At 36.7% G+C, this 16,860-nt stretch overlaps 1 protein-coding gene across 1 annotated transcript; it reads right to left on the minus strand.

The window, feature by feature from the left end:
• Positions 1–59: 59 nt before the first annotated feature.
• Positions 60–14,955, minus strand: RBM45 (RNA binding motif protein 45). The gene is made up of 9 exons (XM_047083138.1): positions 14,518–14,955; positions 10,305–10,427; positions 8,079–8,205; positions 5,866–5,988; positions 4,906–5,085; positions 2,369–2,498; positions 2,118–2,202; positions 1,749–1,912; positions 60–260 (listed from the first exon to the last, which is right to left on the minus strand). Exons 1-9 carry the CDS (start codon positions 14,815–14,817, stop codon positions 68–70), a joined length of 1,425 nt encoding a protein of 474 aa, XP_046939094.1. The 5' UTR covers positions 14,818–14,955; the 3' UTR covers positions 60–67.
• Positions 14,956–16,860: the final 1,905 nt, after the last annotated feature.

A 16,860-nucleotide genomic window follows, 5' to 3' on the forward strand; every position in this document is an offset into this window, starting at 1 on the left:
TCCTCTGGCTATAATATTTAGCTGGTATGTTTTTAAAATTCAGAGTAAAAAGGGCTTACCTCAAGAATCAGTAAGTTCTCTGTCGTTTGTTAGATTCTTCCCTTGGGGAATCTGCCAACATAACTTTAAGTCTGACTCCATTAAGGATCTTTCCATGTAAAGTAGTAATGGCATCATTGGCGCTTATTCTATCTGCATACTTGGCATACCCCACATTTTTTCCTGACACAAGGTAAACTTCGATCAGGTTACCAAAACGACTGAAACAAAGTAAAAAAATCAACTGAAATTGGTAAAAATACAACTGCGTAGGTCCCAAAATTGGGGTCCATTCTGGACTCCTTTTCCATTCCTCTCCCCACACCCAATCTGCAAGCCAATCCTCCTTCTCAAGCACGTCCTCTATTAGTCAAGTTCTCTTCATTCTCACTCAGTTCCCCATCCTCATTCAGCCAGTCATGATCTTTTCCTTGGAATACTCAAACACGTTCCTCCCTTGTTTCCCTGCACCCTGGGCTTGTCCCTCTTTAATCCATTCTCTACCCTGTCTTCCCAGTGATCTCTCTAAAATACAGATATGATCATTTCCTCCCCAAAATTCCCTTCCAGGGTAAGGACAAACTCCCTAACGTGGCTTGTGGGCCTTTCTTGACATGGGCCTTGTTCTCTCCTGCTTCACCCTCCCACACAGTCTCTCAAATTCCATATTCTAATGATCTCCTTTCACATTCTCTCCGTAGGAAGAACCATCCGAATGCCCTCCTTTCTTCTATAGCTAAGTTATTATTGTCTATCAGGTCTCCGTTATACCTTGCTTCTTTAAGCAGTTTTCTCAGAGTCTTAAAAGTAGATGCTCCTCTCATGTATTTCATAGCCTGCACATTCCTTTTCACAACACTAACCTCACTAGGCTGTAATACCAACTTCAGTAGGCTGTAATATCCTACCTACTTGTCTGTGTCCTATATGAGATTAGCTCTCACAGGACCAGGACTATAATGTCTTACATAATACATTTTGTTTACACAATGTCTCTTGCACACAGCATGGTGACCACCTGGCACAAAGGAGATGCTCAAGAAATAAACTACATGAATCAGTTAAATGAACTACTGATATTTTATGCAGCTGTTCAATGAGTTTCCTGGTGTTTTTTTTTAATTCACTAACATTGTTGTAAGGCAAACAGGAAAAAGACCAAAAAGAAAAAAGTTAAGATTCAAGGAGTTCTATTAAAAAAACAAAAATTAACAAGTGCCTTCCCTTTTTCTATATTTATTATATACTCTTCCTTACAATCAGGTAATTGTTTACTCAACATAATTCTTAAGGTTCCAAGAGAGTGTGGACAAAATAGAAGATGCTTAGTAAACTGTTCAGGTGAAATACTACTACAAAGGGAAAGATATATAACAAGAATTTTAGAGGACAGGTCTATTTTTTACCAAGAAACAAATGATTTGTCCATTTTATCCATGCAACTTTTAAAAACAATACTGTATGTTTTATGTCTTTAAAAGAAAATTGGAAATTCTGTGTGGAGACTTAGGATATGTAAATAGTAGAGAAGGAAATCATCATATATTTTCAAAGGTCATATAAATAAGGAATTTTTCTAAACTGCAAAACAAATCATTTCTACCTGATTAAGTATTGGTTATAGAAGTTTCAAGATTGTGAGAGGACTTAAATTACTAGTTTAAATAAATTATATTATAAAACATAACTTTGTGGAATTGAAATCTTACCAGAAAATATCCTCTAATACATCTAAAGGTAAAGGATGAGGATTAAACACGATAAAAAGTCTTTCTTTCACAGGAGTTTCAGGAGGGGCTTTTTTTTTGCATGATGGAAGTACAACATCTGTCTGGATTTGAGGCAACTGTGATCCAGAATTTCCTCCAAATTGCTGTTGAAGAGTTAGGTACAAAAACAAGAAAAAGAAAAACTGCACTTTAAGGATTTTAAAGCCAAGAGCTAAAAAGATATATATATCATGGCTCCTATGTGATCTTTTACTACAGCTCTGAAAATTTTCTTTCCTAGGTAACAGAGGCCACATTTATTACATACCCAATTGATGTACTACAGAGGTTAAATTCTTACCTACTTACCAGAAATTGCTGCTGATTTGGGTTATTCCACACCATTGATGCAAGCTGTGCTGCTACCATCTGCGTTGCCATTTTTCTAAGGAGACTAAAGATAAGAACTGATAATTTACAGAAAACTAGAGATATTTAGTCTCTTACCCGTAACTTGTTTTGTGTAACTTCCTCACCCAAGAGGTCAACTGCTTTCTATTTTTATTCTTCAAGTCATATTATGTACGCCCTGCTTTAGACTCTCCTGAGATGGTACTTACTCTGTTGCATTACTCCCATCATCAATGAAGGAAACACCTATCCGGTTCCCAGGAGGGTACTGAAATCCATGTAACTTGTATTTTGCATAAATAGCTGATGCTACATTAAAATACTGAACCACTCCATGACCTAAAACAAAGTAGAGAATCAGGAATTAAAAACAAAAAACAAAGAGAATACCTAAAGCCTGTGTTGCCATAAAAATGAAACAATATAGAAATAGCCTAGTATCACACAACCAGTGAATACAGAATCAAATGGGTCAGAAAACAATGTTCTTATATATATATATATATGTATATATATATATATATATATATATATATATATGTATATGCAACAGCTGTGTTCCTACAAAGTCTAAACCAGATTTTGTTAACAATATAAACATGATATTTTAAGGAAAATGAAATTACTAGTGTAAGTTTTTTCCAACGAATTTAATTTTAGAATATTGGTGTTTCTTATATGACAGATACACCTAAAACCAAGCAGTTTTTCTTAAATATTTATTCTTTGAAATATACTTTGAAATTCTAAAATTTTCCCTATCATACTGAGCAGGAAATGAAACGAGGGGAATATATAATCTGATAAGAACATACAGTCATCTGGCTAGCTACAGTGGTAGAGAAAGGAAAAGTGGTATATATGAAAAACAAAAGGTAGGGAACAGAGGATCTTAGATTAGAAGTCACAGATTATACACTCTTTTTGAGAGCTTTCAGCTATGGAAACAGATTTTAATTCAGGAAGATGATGCTGAAGGTGGGGGGGTGGTGGATAATTTTATACTGGAGTCCTTACATGGAGAGCCCAAGAGCTTATAACACAACCAAAAAAGTTTCCATAATATATTTACAATACAACCCACTTAGGGGGAAACACTGCTATAATTTAAGGGTCCTGTCTAAACCCAAGCATCCCAACATTTTAATGAAATTAAAACTCAGAAAGCAAATGAATATATAAAACCAATTCAGATAGAACTTTGTATGATGATTCCTCTATCAATAAAAAAGTGTTCCAATGACACATGTATTTATTTATCAGACACATTCAACCAGGGAAACAATATAGAAGGGGAAGGAACAAATACATTTCAACATAACAGATAAAAGGGAAAGAAATACAGAACAAATAAAATTACATATAACAATGAATGTGCCAGAAAACACAAAATGTGTGCACACAAAATAGTCAGAATAAAGAAGAGGTTGAAGATGGTCCGAAGTAGGTTCAGATGCAGTCCTGCTAACAGACCAGGGCTGGGAAGAGTAATAGTGAGGATGTGTGAAGAGTGGCACTACTCCGCTCCAGGCCCGTTAGCCTATATGACCCGACTAACACCTTCCCACTTATGCTCACACCCATGGCACCCTAAAAGCACTACATCAAGTGCATCTATAGGCCAGGAACAGATGCCAAGTATGACTTCTCTATACTCCCCTTACCTCAAATTCTTTAAAAGAAACTGACAAGCCCCTTAGACTTACTGAGTGCCTATTATGTGCCAGGACTTGCATTAGGTATTTTACATATAGTATTTCTAATTCTTATCTAACCCTGGTACTGATAGTATTAATAATCCCCTTTTACATATAAAGAAAGAAAGGCCCAGACAGGATAAGCAATTTGCCAAGGTCTCAGAGCTATGTGCCAGCACTGGGATTTCATTTGCACCTGAGTCAGATGCGAAATGGAATGCCAACCATTTTCCATTGTGCCACAATGACTCCATTTCTTAAAAGTCTTAAAAAACAAAAAAACAAAAAAAAAACAAAACAAAAAAAACTTAAAAAATTACGAAGATGGTTAACATGAGATATTAGGTTTAACCGATTAACTAAGTAACAAGTTCAAATGCCAGATAGTAGAGCCTTGCTTCAATTAAGACCAGGAAGATGTAGAGAGAGAAAGAGAGCAATTAGATACTTGACGGGAAGGAGTTTTTTTGAGGTATAAGCTTAAGAAAAAGATTTAGGGATGAGAAGGAAACTTTAAGGGTTTTATAACTTTGTCTAGCATTAATCAGCAGTACAGAGACTCCATTTTGGCTGCACAAATGGAAACAGAGAATGCTCTATTTTATAAGCGTTAAAATATATATATTTTTTAATTTTTTTAATGTTTATTTATTTTTGAGACAGAGAGAGACAGAGCATGAACAGAGGAGGGTCAGAGAGAGGGAGACACAGAATCTGAAACAGGCTCCAGGCTCTGAGGTGTCAGCACAGGGCCCGACGCGGGGTTCAAACTCACGGACCGCGAGATCACGACCTGAGCTGAAGTCGGCCGCTTAACCGACTGAGCCACCCAGGCGCCCCTAAAATATTTTTAAAAAATAAATGACTTTGTTTAAAGGAGCTATAATCCCAGGGGGTTATTTATTAAGGTATCGCTGTATTTGAAAATTTAAAGTGGAAAAAAGAAAACAAAATTGTCACACACAGAGTATCTGACATCAAAAGTGCCACTGGAGAAAAGACATTTTATCAAAACACAGTATATTTAAAAATAATAGACATTATTTTACCATAATTAGAATAAGGATCTCGTTGAACTTCACAGTATTCCAATCCTGGTACTATATCAAAAATACTGAAAAGCTGCTCTTCAGTGAAAGGAACTCTTGATACAACTGACAGGCGTTTGGAGATAGCTTCTTGGCCTCTGTTGTCATTCTTGTCAAAACTTGAAAATTCAGATTGTTGTTCTCCAACAACATAAAAAAAAGTATATCTTTAAATTTCTATACAGTTGAGAATTCATTTAACATTTATGTACTAGAAAGTAAGATGCACTGTCATTGCATTGGAACTTGTCCATTGCATTGGACAAGGAACGGTGTTTTGTCATATGCTCCTGGTCATTAGCACTATCAGAAGGGACCAATGGTGAGGAAACAGAGAATTCTTCCCACTCCCCTGCCTTCAACACAGAAGGTTAAGTAGAAATGTGTAGCCTAACTTCACAGGAATAGGTTTAGTATGCAAAACTACAAAATATGGCAAGTGTTTCATCTAAAAGAAAGTTATGCCAAATAACATTTACAGGTCTTACTTTCATCAATTATTTCCCCCTTCATCTGGCTTCTACTTTTGTCATTCCTCTCCTTTCTCTAGCCCTAGTTTGAAAGCAGCAGTATCTTAGGGATAAAAATCTTAGGACTCATACTGAGGGGACAGAAGTAGATGTCTTTTATACTTTCTGGTTGGCTACACAGAGGCAGAAGCTCACTCAAAAAAGTGGCGTGACATAGTTTAATATCTAGATACATAACTAACCACAGAAAACTACAATTGGAAATATGTTAAATGAGTGTTACATATTAAGGACATGAGAAGTCATGACAAACTTCTCAAAAAAACCCTACTACATTAATTTTTATTCACTAAGTCAGATTTACAGACTACTGATAAAAGAATATTTTATAAAATCCAAATCAGATTGCATATACTGCTTATACTATTAAAATAAAGAATAGCTTACTCACCGAATGGAAACATATTTACTCTAGGTTCATGTCCCAATGTCTCCTGCCTCATGTTATTATAATAGTCTTGTTCTGAGGATTCAGATGCTTTATTTTTAGGTTCAGCCAAGATTGCTCTAAAACCTGAAAAAAGAATCTATGATTTTCAAACTTCACAGCAAATTTAAAATACCTGCAAATATACATTATTGCCAGTGCTTGACTTAGCTTTATAACTATAATTTCATAAAACAAAATCTATACAAAGGCCACCTGCACCAGACCTACTTCTTTGCTTTTTGGAAGATGGCAAAAAATAAATAGAGCAAGAACCCCAAATTATGGGTCAATGTAGACATGCAAAATCAGCAATTCTTTTTCATCCTTTCCAATCTTCCCCTACTACCAAGTAAAATCATCATTCATTCTCCCTGGGTCAACATTAAAATCCTAGAGGGCTTTTCACATTCAACATGTCAGCAAGATTCTTCCTTTAAAATGTATTTAGAAAATGTTATGTTTTATTCTAATTTCCCTGACTTTGTTTCTAAGTTAGATTCGTTCAATTAATTACAACAACTCTTTAACTGGTCTGCCTATGGAGCAAAGGTTTTAAGTATGGGTTCAAGGATGAGCTTCAAAAGGTGGGAAGGTTCCATGAGCCCTCTGAAACTTTAAACAAAATGCTTATATATGTGCACATGGGCATATTTCAAAGGAGAAGGTTTGTAGCTTCAACCATATTATTCAGTGGCTCTAAAAAGGATAAAACCAGCCATTTTGAATTCTTTCTCTGGAAATCCATCCTTGATACTGTACTTAGATCAACTGTCCAGAAACAGTTATTTTTCTCCTTTTAAAACAATCTACAACGGAATCCTAACATGGACTAAGCTTGAACTCTTCGTGATCTCCCATGTATGGTGCCAATGTACTTAACGTTGTCTCCTAATTTCTCAACAATATTATGTTTTATTCAGATTGCTGCCTTCACAGCATTAAGCAAAGACATGTTTATTTCTATCTCTGGGCCTCTGCAAACACTGCTCTCACCTTCTGTCCTGCCTAATTTATACCAAATGTAAATCTCACCTCTAGATGTGTTCTTGTGCTCTCAGTGCACTTGTTTTTCACCACTGATGGACCATAGCACACATTTTTGAACATTTCCTCATCTGGCAAATTTTTATTGAGTCTATTATAAATAGCAGTATCTTTGATAGAAATCTCAATAAATCTTTACTGAGGGCCTATAACTGTACTAGGTAGAAGGAATAACAGAGACAGAAACATAAAACATACTCCCTGCTTTCAAAGAGCCTTTTAAAAAATTCTCCTAATATTCTTTAACAATTTTTTACTAGTAGATCTTGGCTACCCAATATAGTTAAACTCCTTAAAAGCTATATATTCGCTCTGTACCTCTTTACTTAACATATTGCCAAGTATACCATAGGTACTCAATTAGTGCTGGCTGACTGAGAAATTTAGAAGGATCTGAGAGAAAATTTTGGTATATATCTTAGGCTTACCTAAGAATTCTAGTGATTAGCAATAATTCTTCAGTACATATAGATCTTCATAATATCCTAAAACCTAGAGTATTCATCATTTCTAAAGGTCAATATAACTAGAAGTATGACAACAAAGAATATTTTCCTTGGCTTCTTAAAAATTCTTATTCTTCATTATGTACACCAACAGCAAAAGATCCAATTAATGTCACTCTAGCTTGAAATTAACCTAATGTATATTTATTTACCTATATGAGCATATATAACACTAAACCCCATCCTTAACCTGTATGTTTATTGGCAAATTTAATTCTATTTAGGGTTTAGGTTAAATATGAACAAATTTTACAGAAAACTTGAGTTTTTTCAATATAAAGAAAAGAAAAATTTTTTGAGCCTGAAAGGGTAAGTCAATTTAATACTTAAAAATTTTAAATATTAAACTCCCAAACCTTAGAAGTAATAACCAAAATATGGTAACAGTATTTTCACTTAAGTTAACGTAGTTGCCCATATTTTTCTTCAAGATGGCGCCTCAACAAAAGCTTAATCACAGCCCTCAAATACTTTTCATCCCAGGTATATATATATTTAAACTCCCATTGCTAAGATTAAATTAGCAGGTATGGTTATTAGCAAAAACCAGTATTAGATTCCATTATTTAGAATAATTAAAAGTTTTAAGAAAGTCTTCAACATGTTAAATGAACACATCCTTACTTCGATCACAGTTTTCTATTGCTTGGGCAGCTTGTGATGGTTTTAAGTATCGAACATAGCCCAAACCTTTACTTTCTCCAGTTACTTTATTCTTAATAATGCTGCAGTATTCGATATCTCCATACACCTATGAGAGTTAAAAGAAACGATCTTAGAGGAGTCAAAATCAGTAACTGTGAACAGATTATTTCAGAACTTAAAATTTGTTTATTTGCACCCTTTATTTGCAAAACTAGAAATAAGAATTAGAATATATAGCCATTTTTAATAATAGAATCAAAATGTCACAAACTAATGAGGCACTAGAAAAAAACCATAATAATGATATAAGCAAATAACATAATCAAAATCATGATGATTTTCATTTTCCTTTTCTGAGCATTTGCTTTACATATATTTCCTTACTGTTAAAACAATCCTTCAAGGGGTGTGTGTGTGTGTGTGTATAATATATAAGTTATTTCACAGACAAGGAAACTGGGTCTTAGAGAGGAAATCAAATAACTTGTCTAAGTCATGGAGGGAGAGTAAGAATGTGTACATGGTTTGGAAAGCTCCAAAGTCTTAGTGGTGATTACAAGCTGGAATCGAACCTTCCATATTCGAACCTGGCTCAGTCCCTTATTAACTGGGCAGTTTATTTATCCTCTCTGAGCCTGTTTCCTTATCTGTTAAATGGGGCTAATAGCTATAACTCCTTCATAGGGTTATTGTAAGGGTTAAATGAACTAATAGACCTAAAGTGCTTATATAGAGTTTGGGACACACTAAACATTAGTTATAGTTATAGTCGTCTGCCTTCTAACAGGACACACCTGTGTATTCTTTTGAAGAGAAGCCTCACAAAATATATAACTAAAACACACAGGTTTACTCAGTCAATTCTCCACATGAAAAATATGGGTAAAAGTTTATTTTTAATGTTGGGAGAAATATGGGATAGAAATTCTTAGGGCTTATTTTTTTTTAATAGTTATTGAGAGAGAAAGAAAGTACATGAGCAGGGGAGGGGCAGAAACAATTTTAATCCTAAACAGGCTCTGCACTGTCAGCAGAGAGCCCCAGGCAGGGTTTGAATACCACCAACCATGAGATCATGACCTGAGGCTAAATCAAGAACAGGATGCTTAAGCAACTGAGCCACTCAGGTGCCCCGTTAGTGTTTATTATTAATTTCGTAAAATTCTCATGCACCCAATTAGCAACTTAATTATTATACATTTGGATAAAAATGTCATATTTGTTTGCTCAGAAAAGGATAAGAATTTATAAACATATAAGGTAACAACTTTTTTCTTACTTTTGGAGGAAGTATGGACTATGTATTTTTGGTATTTGTTATTTTTGAGGTATTTTATTCAACTCTCAATTGAATTTTCAGAGAGAGAAAGTCTGAAAATTACTTTTGACTATTTTCTTTCTTATTTGTTGCCCACCTAATTCATAGTATTGGGAAAATTAGTAGATAATGGATAAAAAGTTACAACTCATAACAATTTGAGAATTGCTTTTTAGTAATTTTTAGTGAAAGTATATCATTGCATATAAAAGTCATTGGCTATAAAGAGATTTAAAATGATCTTCAAATTTCACTATCAGTCATTACCATAGCTCTTGCTATATATATGGTTCAGAGCTGTAGATTTTTTCTTTAAATATAAGTCCTTAACTTTAGAACAAAAATTCTGTAAAGGATGAGCCTTTCTGTGAATAAGTACAAGATCAATATGCCATAGGCTTTGTATATAAATAGATAATATAGTTCACACACTTAGGCTTGCTTCATTTACCTCTACATGAAAGCAACAGAGTGGTGAGAGGGTGCTTTGAAATTGTAAAGACCAAGAGCAGGTTCTGGATTCAGACAGCCTGGGTTTAAATCTTGGTCCACCACCTACTATGTATGTGACCTAATTTAAAATTCTGGGCTTTAGACTTCATTTTCCTGAATCTGGCAGAAAATATCATCATTATGTTTCTTATATGGCAGAAAACATCATCATTAATATGTTTTTCATCATTTTCATGTTTTTTAAAAAGTTAGTTTATTCTAGGTTTACTATTTTAAAACTAGATTGAAATAGATGACTTAGAAACAATTATTTAATTCACCACCACCACCAACCTAATGATCTAACTCGAACAACACTTAAGATTTAGTAACCATACAACCGATTTAGGATTGTAAATTATCATAGATGCTAGCTGATTAAAAAACATAAGTACCTTAAATTTTTCCCGCAAATCTTCTTCTGTGTAGGACTTTGGTATCATGACAAATATTCTTGTAAGTTCTTCATCTTCAACATCTCGGTGACTTCCAGATGATCTGGACTGAGCAATGAAAACCTAAGCAACAAACATAATTCAAAAATAATGTGAAAAATCAGTTAACTGTTTTCCTATTCCTTAAGTACATTTACTTCATTATTAGTATGAGATGCATGTTAGGTTAAACACAATGTAATAGGGTCTTATCAAAAAGTTTTTTTTAAAGCAATTTTTACTATAATGACTTTTTATATGAGATAATAACAATCTCTGCACCGTTTTTCCAAATCTATATCTATATCTATATAAAGCTATTTTTTTTAATGTTTATTTTTGAGAGAGACAGAGACAGAGTGTGAGCAGGGGAGGGGCAGAGAGAGAGGGAGACACAGAATCCAAAGCAGGCTCCAGGCTCTGAGCTGTCAGCACAGAGCCTGATGCAGGGCTTGAACCCACAAACCGCGAGATCATGACCTGAGCTGAAGTCGGACGCTTAACCAACTGGGCCACCCAGGCGCCCCCCCAAATACATTTTTACTTTTGCATTTTTGTTTACCAAGGGCAAGCCAGTGCACTGAAAAAGAATAAGTACTCTGCAGCTGCTGGGTACAGCGTTCAATAGATGTCAGTTTCATGGCTGATTAACGGTGTTATTAAAATATTCCTTATCTTTGCAAATTTTGTCTAGTTGTTCTATCAGATACTAAGAAAGGAGTTTAAATACCTGATTGTGAATTTATCTTTCTCCTTCAGGTTCTACCAATCATGCTTCACGTATTTTGAAGCTGTATTATTGGCTGCATAAACATTTGGGATTGTTATGTACTTTTTGATTGATATTTTTATTCCTATGAAATTACCCTGTTAATACTCCTTGTGTTGATGACCATTTTGTACAACATCACACCAGCTTTTCTTATCCTTTTACTTTCAACTGCTTTGTATCCCTTGTACATAGTATTTAGCTTTTTTTTTTTTTTTTTTTTACAAATCCTGATAATCTCCGCCTTTTAATTGGCATGTCTAGGCTACTAATATTTAATGTAATATTGACACAGTTGGGTTTAAGTCTAAGATGTCATATTTTTAATTGTTTTCTTTCTAATATGTACCTTTAAGAAAAGGTAACATAACCATAATTACTGGATCGTCTCAGTGACCACCCAAATGATTTATGTAAGTAAGAAAATGCACAGCACTACCTGAGGCTCCATTTTCTACTGTTAGCATTTTCTACTATTTAGTTTTACTGAAAACATCATCTGTGACATTGGACTACTTAGATTATCATTACTTGGATTATGACATTAGATTATTACTTTATAATATAAATTGTTTTGGTGTTATATTGTTCTAGAGGAATCTTAAAATCTCTAAGGATTGTGGATTTTTTTATAGAGCCATATGGATAAGAACTTTAATGGCTAGGTTTGTTTTTTATAATTTGAAGACATGTAATAAAATTAATATAAATCACCACAAGCCCTTAAGGCTTCTTTTTTCTTCTACTTTAAAGGGGGAGCTGTATACCATTTGAGTATGAGAAAACCTGAACTTATGGATTTCTAGAGCAGGAGGCAGCAACCAAAAGGATAGAAAACCTATAAAGCCAGGGGATTTTAGAAGTACTAAAACATAAAGTCATTATGTTTGCTTGGAAAACAGCTGTCATAGAGGTGTAGGGCCTTGTTTACAAGATATAGCTGGAGACATATTCCTATGTCTCCTAACAGAGTCCACTGTTACTCCTTCAATAAACTTACACTACCTGCCAAACAGTGTATGAGGTATTAGTAATAGAATATTGAGTAATACAGAAATGACCTACTAGAAAGTCTAGTGGATGTATCGGTAATGGATGATCAATAGAAAAATAAAATAGGAAACATTTAAGAATATGGGAAGACACTGGGGGGCAAAAAGAATCTCAAGTAAGATTTGAGGTTGTAGGTGTCATCAAATCACAAATTTCTAAATTTTAGAAGACCGGAGTGTTTCAAATTTCCAATAAGGCAAGCAGTGTCTGAGCAGAACACATGTATAATAATTAGCCACCTAATGGATGATTTCTCCTGAGATTTGTGTTCAGACTACAGGCTCTAAAGAGGCATTCTTGAAAAGCTAGAAAACAAGACTTTTCTATATTTTAGGTTTACCCCTTTCCTCCAGGTAATATAGCTGGTCACAAAATAATTCTTACCTAGTCAATCTTTTCTGGCTCTAGGCCTATAATTTTCTTATCTGTCTCATAGATACTACGGAACTTTGCGAAAGCAAACTACATGAGAAAAGTTGAAGCTGTGTTAATTTAACTGGAAATACTAAAAACATTAACCACAGTAACAACAAACAAAAAACTACATTCTAGTGGAAGACAGACAGAGCTGAACCTGCTGAAGAACGAACTTGGTCTAGCTAGGCCCTGTAGTCTAACAATCCTCTGTCTGAAACTGAGTGGACCAAAATGTGAAAAACAGAACTTCAACTTTATTTTGGGGAATAACTTTTCTGTGATTAAAAAGGAGGGTCCCAGTATTGGGGCTTTTACTTCTCTTGTAGGAATTTAATCAAGGAAAGGGGATTCTATAGGTTTCAGATCTGGAGCATTTTTTTGGGTTACCAACAGATCTCTATGGTTGTATTCAGAAAGTATAAAAACCTTCTCTGTTAATTTAATTGGAAGGAGATAAAAATTAAAATCAATCTAGGGAATCAACAAACCACAGCTTACTCTTTTTCAATAGCCCATGATCTAGGAATTGTTTTTACATTTTTAAAGGGCTGTTAAAAAGAAAGAAAATATGTGACAGAGACGGTATGTGGTTCACAAAGCCTAAAATATTTACTATTTGTCCTTTTACAGAAAAAGTTTGTCAGCCATTGATCTAGTATATGCCGTGGCCTTACAATTCATCTTATTGATGATCTGTTCTGCTCCATTTCAGAAGGTTGGGGATGGAAGTAAAGGGCATGTCTATGGTCTACTGTGTTGTTGGTATATTCCTATGTTCCTTCTCTTTTGTGGATGGAGGCATAGGGAAGACCTCCAGAGACTGAACTCTCTCTCCGTCTTTCATTTATAAAAATCAGTATTAGTAGTATTCTTATCAGTTCTCTGTTGTAAGTGGAAAAAACAAGAAGGAAAAAGTTGAGGGAAAAGAATTTTGTGGAAGGCTCCAACAGAGTTACATATACAGCAACTATTTCTACGCGACGGGCGGGGGTACAGTTTAAGCAACTGTCAGGTCCTCAGGACTGGGTCCTGAACACAGTCCACAGCCAGTAAGGAAGGACATTTTGGCTACTAATGACCACCAAGATCTATGCGCGGGGTCTACCATGTGACGAGCACTGTGCTAAAAGCATAGATTAAAACGAATAACCGTCAAAATCACCCTTCCTGCCACGTGTCAGTTTTGTTACTTTTACACAAGTCTGGAAACTCAATATAAAGATCTCCAGGGTGAACTATGAGTACGCAAAGAAACAATAATAGCACAACTACACTACCATCACAATGATTTGGCTCTTCTTAAGGCAGTTTATTTTGGGTTGCTTTCAAAGAAAAGTGGCAGTAACAAAACGTTTGCCAATTATAGTTTCGCAAAGAGGGCTTAATTAAAATGATTTTAAAAATCACAACGGTGTGACAAATCTACAACAGCAGCAGTCTGAGTCACCTCCACTCAATTATATACATGCATACTTTCGTGTGGCACTGGGAAAGCGCCCAACACCAGAGAGGCCACACTTAACGTATGTTTATCAAGTTGCTAAGCTCCGTACCACCCTGAGGAAAAGCAAACTAATCTATTTTCATACATGGTAAACGGGGTTATGAGAGAGGAGGGCCAGAGGTGGGTCGTGGAAGCCAGAGCTCTGGACTAGAGATGGCGGGAGTAGGGGAGAGGCTCAGTCACTATAGCTCCGCGGCCCAAGTCGGGGCCGATATTCTTGCCGCACCTCGGGGCTGCCTCGCGGGCCGGGCGGCCCGAGAAACCCTGTGCGGAACACCATCCGCCCCTCCTCCCGCCCCCGGAATGCCAGGCGCCGCCCACTCCGCTCCAGGGAGCGGATGTACTACCTCGACCCCACCTGACACAGCTTCGGGTACAGGAAGGCCCATCCCCTCCCGCTCCCGCGGGCATCCCAACCCGGGCACCTGCACCTTGATGGGCTTGGTGTCGTTGGGGCTGAGGCACTGGCCGTGCATCTCCTCCATGGCCCTGCAGGCCTGCGAGCTACGGGCAAACTTGACGAAGGCGATGCCCTTGGACTCCTTGGTGTGCTTGTCCCGCACCACCCAGATGTCCTGGATCTCGCCGAAGGGCGAGAAGCGCTCCCTCAGCACCGACTCGGGCGTGTACTTGCTGATCACCAGGAAGATGCGGCTGTTGGGGGGCTCGTCCAGGCTATCCACGCCCGGGCGGAACCCTCCGCCGCTCGCACAGCTGCCTGCTTCGTCCATGGTGTTCCAGCCCGGCGCGGGAGGCAGGCCCGGGTCCCCTTCAGTTCTTGTCTTCTCAGGCGCGCCAGCCACCACCGTGGTCGCACACCCAGCCGTTGCGCGTCCAGGGCTCCACTTCCGGAAGACGCAAGGGTCTCGCGCCGGGCGCTGTGCGGCCGCGCAGAGTGCCAGCTTCCGGGGAATGGCCTCCAGCGCCCCCTAGCGGCTCGGGGTGGGGTAGGCCGACCCAGTCAGTCTAGCAGTCCGCTGAAACAAACGCTGGGTGTGCAATCCTCATTCTCTGTGGCCAGAACAGGCCCGTCTAGCGCACAGCCTTCCCAACCCTAGAGCCCAAGCATTCTTCCTCTAAAACTTGCCATCTTGGTCATAAACTCAATAGAGGACCACTCTAGGATAAAGTTAAAAACCATATAGTCTCAGAGCTAAAAAGAACCTTTGAGATCATCCAATTCCAGCCTCATTTGTTGAGAAAATTGAGATGAGGAAACTGAGGCCCTTGGAATGCCAGAGACTATATAGAGATACAAATAACAGAGCCCAAACCAGAACCTATCTGCTGATCTGCTCGACTCCCACAAACCTTGGGGATTTGAAGGCTGAAAAGGTGGACTGTTCAACTATAGCACTAGGAAAAGTCTTAATGGCAAACAAAGTGGGAATGCATACTGACTTCTAAGACTTCTTGTTGAAGGGACTTGACAAGAGGTCATCGGAAAGCTAGAAGAAATTCGGAAACAAGATCAGGATTTCGTAGTGGAGTTGGAATGAAGTAAAAAGAATGAACCAGAGGTGGTCCAGGAGCAGACCTCTTTGAATGCTCAAGAATGCAAAATAATGTTCAAGAATGCAAAATGCTTTTGCCACTGAATTGTGAATATGAGTTACTTCATATTTCCAACTTCAGTTCCTCAATTGCAAGTAGAAATAATATTACCTACTACATGGGGTTGTTGTTAACCTTAATTAATTTATCCATTTATTTAAACACCGAATGTTTTTTGACTGTCTACTATGTGTTGGGCACTGTGCTATACTCAAGTGATATAATATTAAACAAAATGATCACTCTTCTTACTTTATGAAGTTTACAGATTGGTCTTGTATAGTTAGGATTTTATAGTTAGGGATAAAAGGAGATAATAAAGTTTTTTGTTCCTTTTGACTAGCGTTTCCACTTCCCCACTCTTGATATTGTATACTTGTATGATAGCAATTAAGAGTCAGGGATTGTGGGTTCTTACTCTAGCTTTAGCACAAGATTATGACAATTTCTCCTTGTGTTACATCTTGTATCTTTAAAATGGGGACTTTGTTTACCCAGGAGCTTAGTAAGCAAAGGAAGTCTCTTGTTTTAACTTTCCACGTCTCTTTATCTTACCCAGACCAATCAAAGTGAATGAAAACAATGTAGTAATGTTAATAATAGATGAATCTGCAGATTCTAGCAATGCTATTTGCACACCAGTGCCATCTAGTGGAAAATGTATAATTTTTTTGAACTGCATTGACTGGGCAATTTTTATTCTTTGTAATACAAATAACAGAGTAATTTGTAATACAAATTACTGATTGATATCCTGAAAATTTGAAGCTAATAAGTAGTTCATTTTTTTCTTAAAGAAGAGATAAAAGATTGCATAAAACAAAACCAGGAACAGAAATATTGGGAAATGCTAAGAAAGCAAAATTTCTTTATCACTCAATCAAATGAAATACCACATAGTAAGCAAAATAAGAAATTTACTTTATTTTTTTAAATTTAAGTTTGATTTTTTTTAGTAATCTCTGCACCCAGCATGGGGCTCAAACCGATGACCCCTAAATCAAGGGTCACATGCACTTCTGAACAAGCCAGCCAGGTGTCCTGAAATTTAGTTTCTTTACGTCTTATCATTTTAAGCAGCCTCCTTGAGATATAATTCATACATCATACAATTCACCCATTTAAAATGTTCAATTAAATGGTTTTTAGTATGTTCACAGCATTGTGCAACCATCACCACAATCAACCGTAGATGTTTTTTATCACTCAACAATGACAGT

This window comes from Lynx rufus, unplaced genomic scaffold (genome assembly GCF_022079265.1).
Source record: "Lynx rufus isolate CCGP_SWC_20201006 ecotype Redwood Valley unplaced genomic scaffold, mLynRuf1.p SCAF_2, whole genome shotgun sequence".
NCBI lineage: Eukaryota > Metazoa > Chordata > Mammalia > Carnivora > Felidae > Lynx > Lynx rufus.

Excerpts from the sequence above, each read along its gene's own strand:
- RBM45 (XM_047083138.1), bottom strand. The coding sequence starts at position 14,817 with ATGGACGAAGCAGGCAGCTGTGCGAGCGGCGGAGGGTTCCGCCCGGGC. Across the intron at positions 5,989-8,078 it reads AATAGAAAACTGTGATCGAA|GTTTTAGAGCAATCTTGGCT; the intron begins GTAAGGATGTGT and ends TTCTTTTTTCAG. Across the intron at positions 2,203-2,368 it reads GATGGGAGTAATGCAACAGA|TCTCCTTAGAAAAATGGCAA; the intron begins GTAAGTACCATC and ends TCTTATCTTTAG.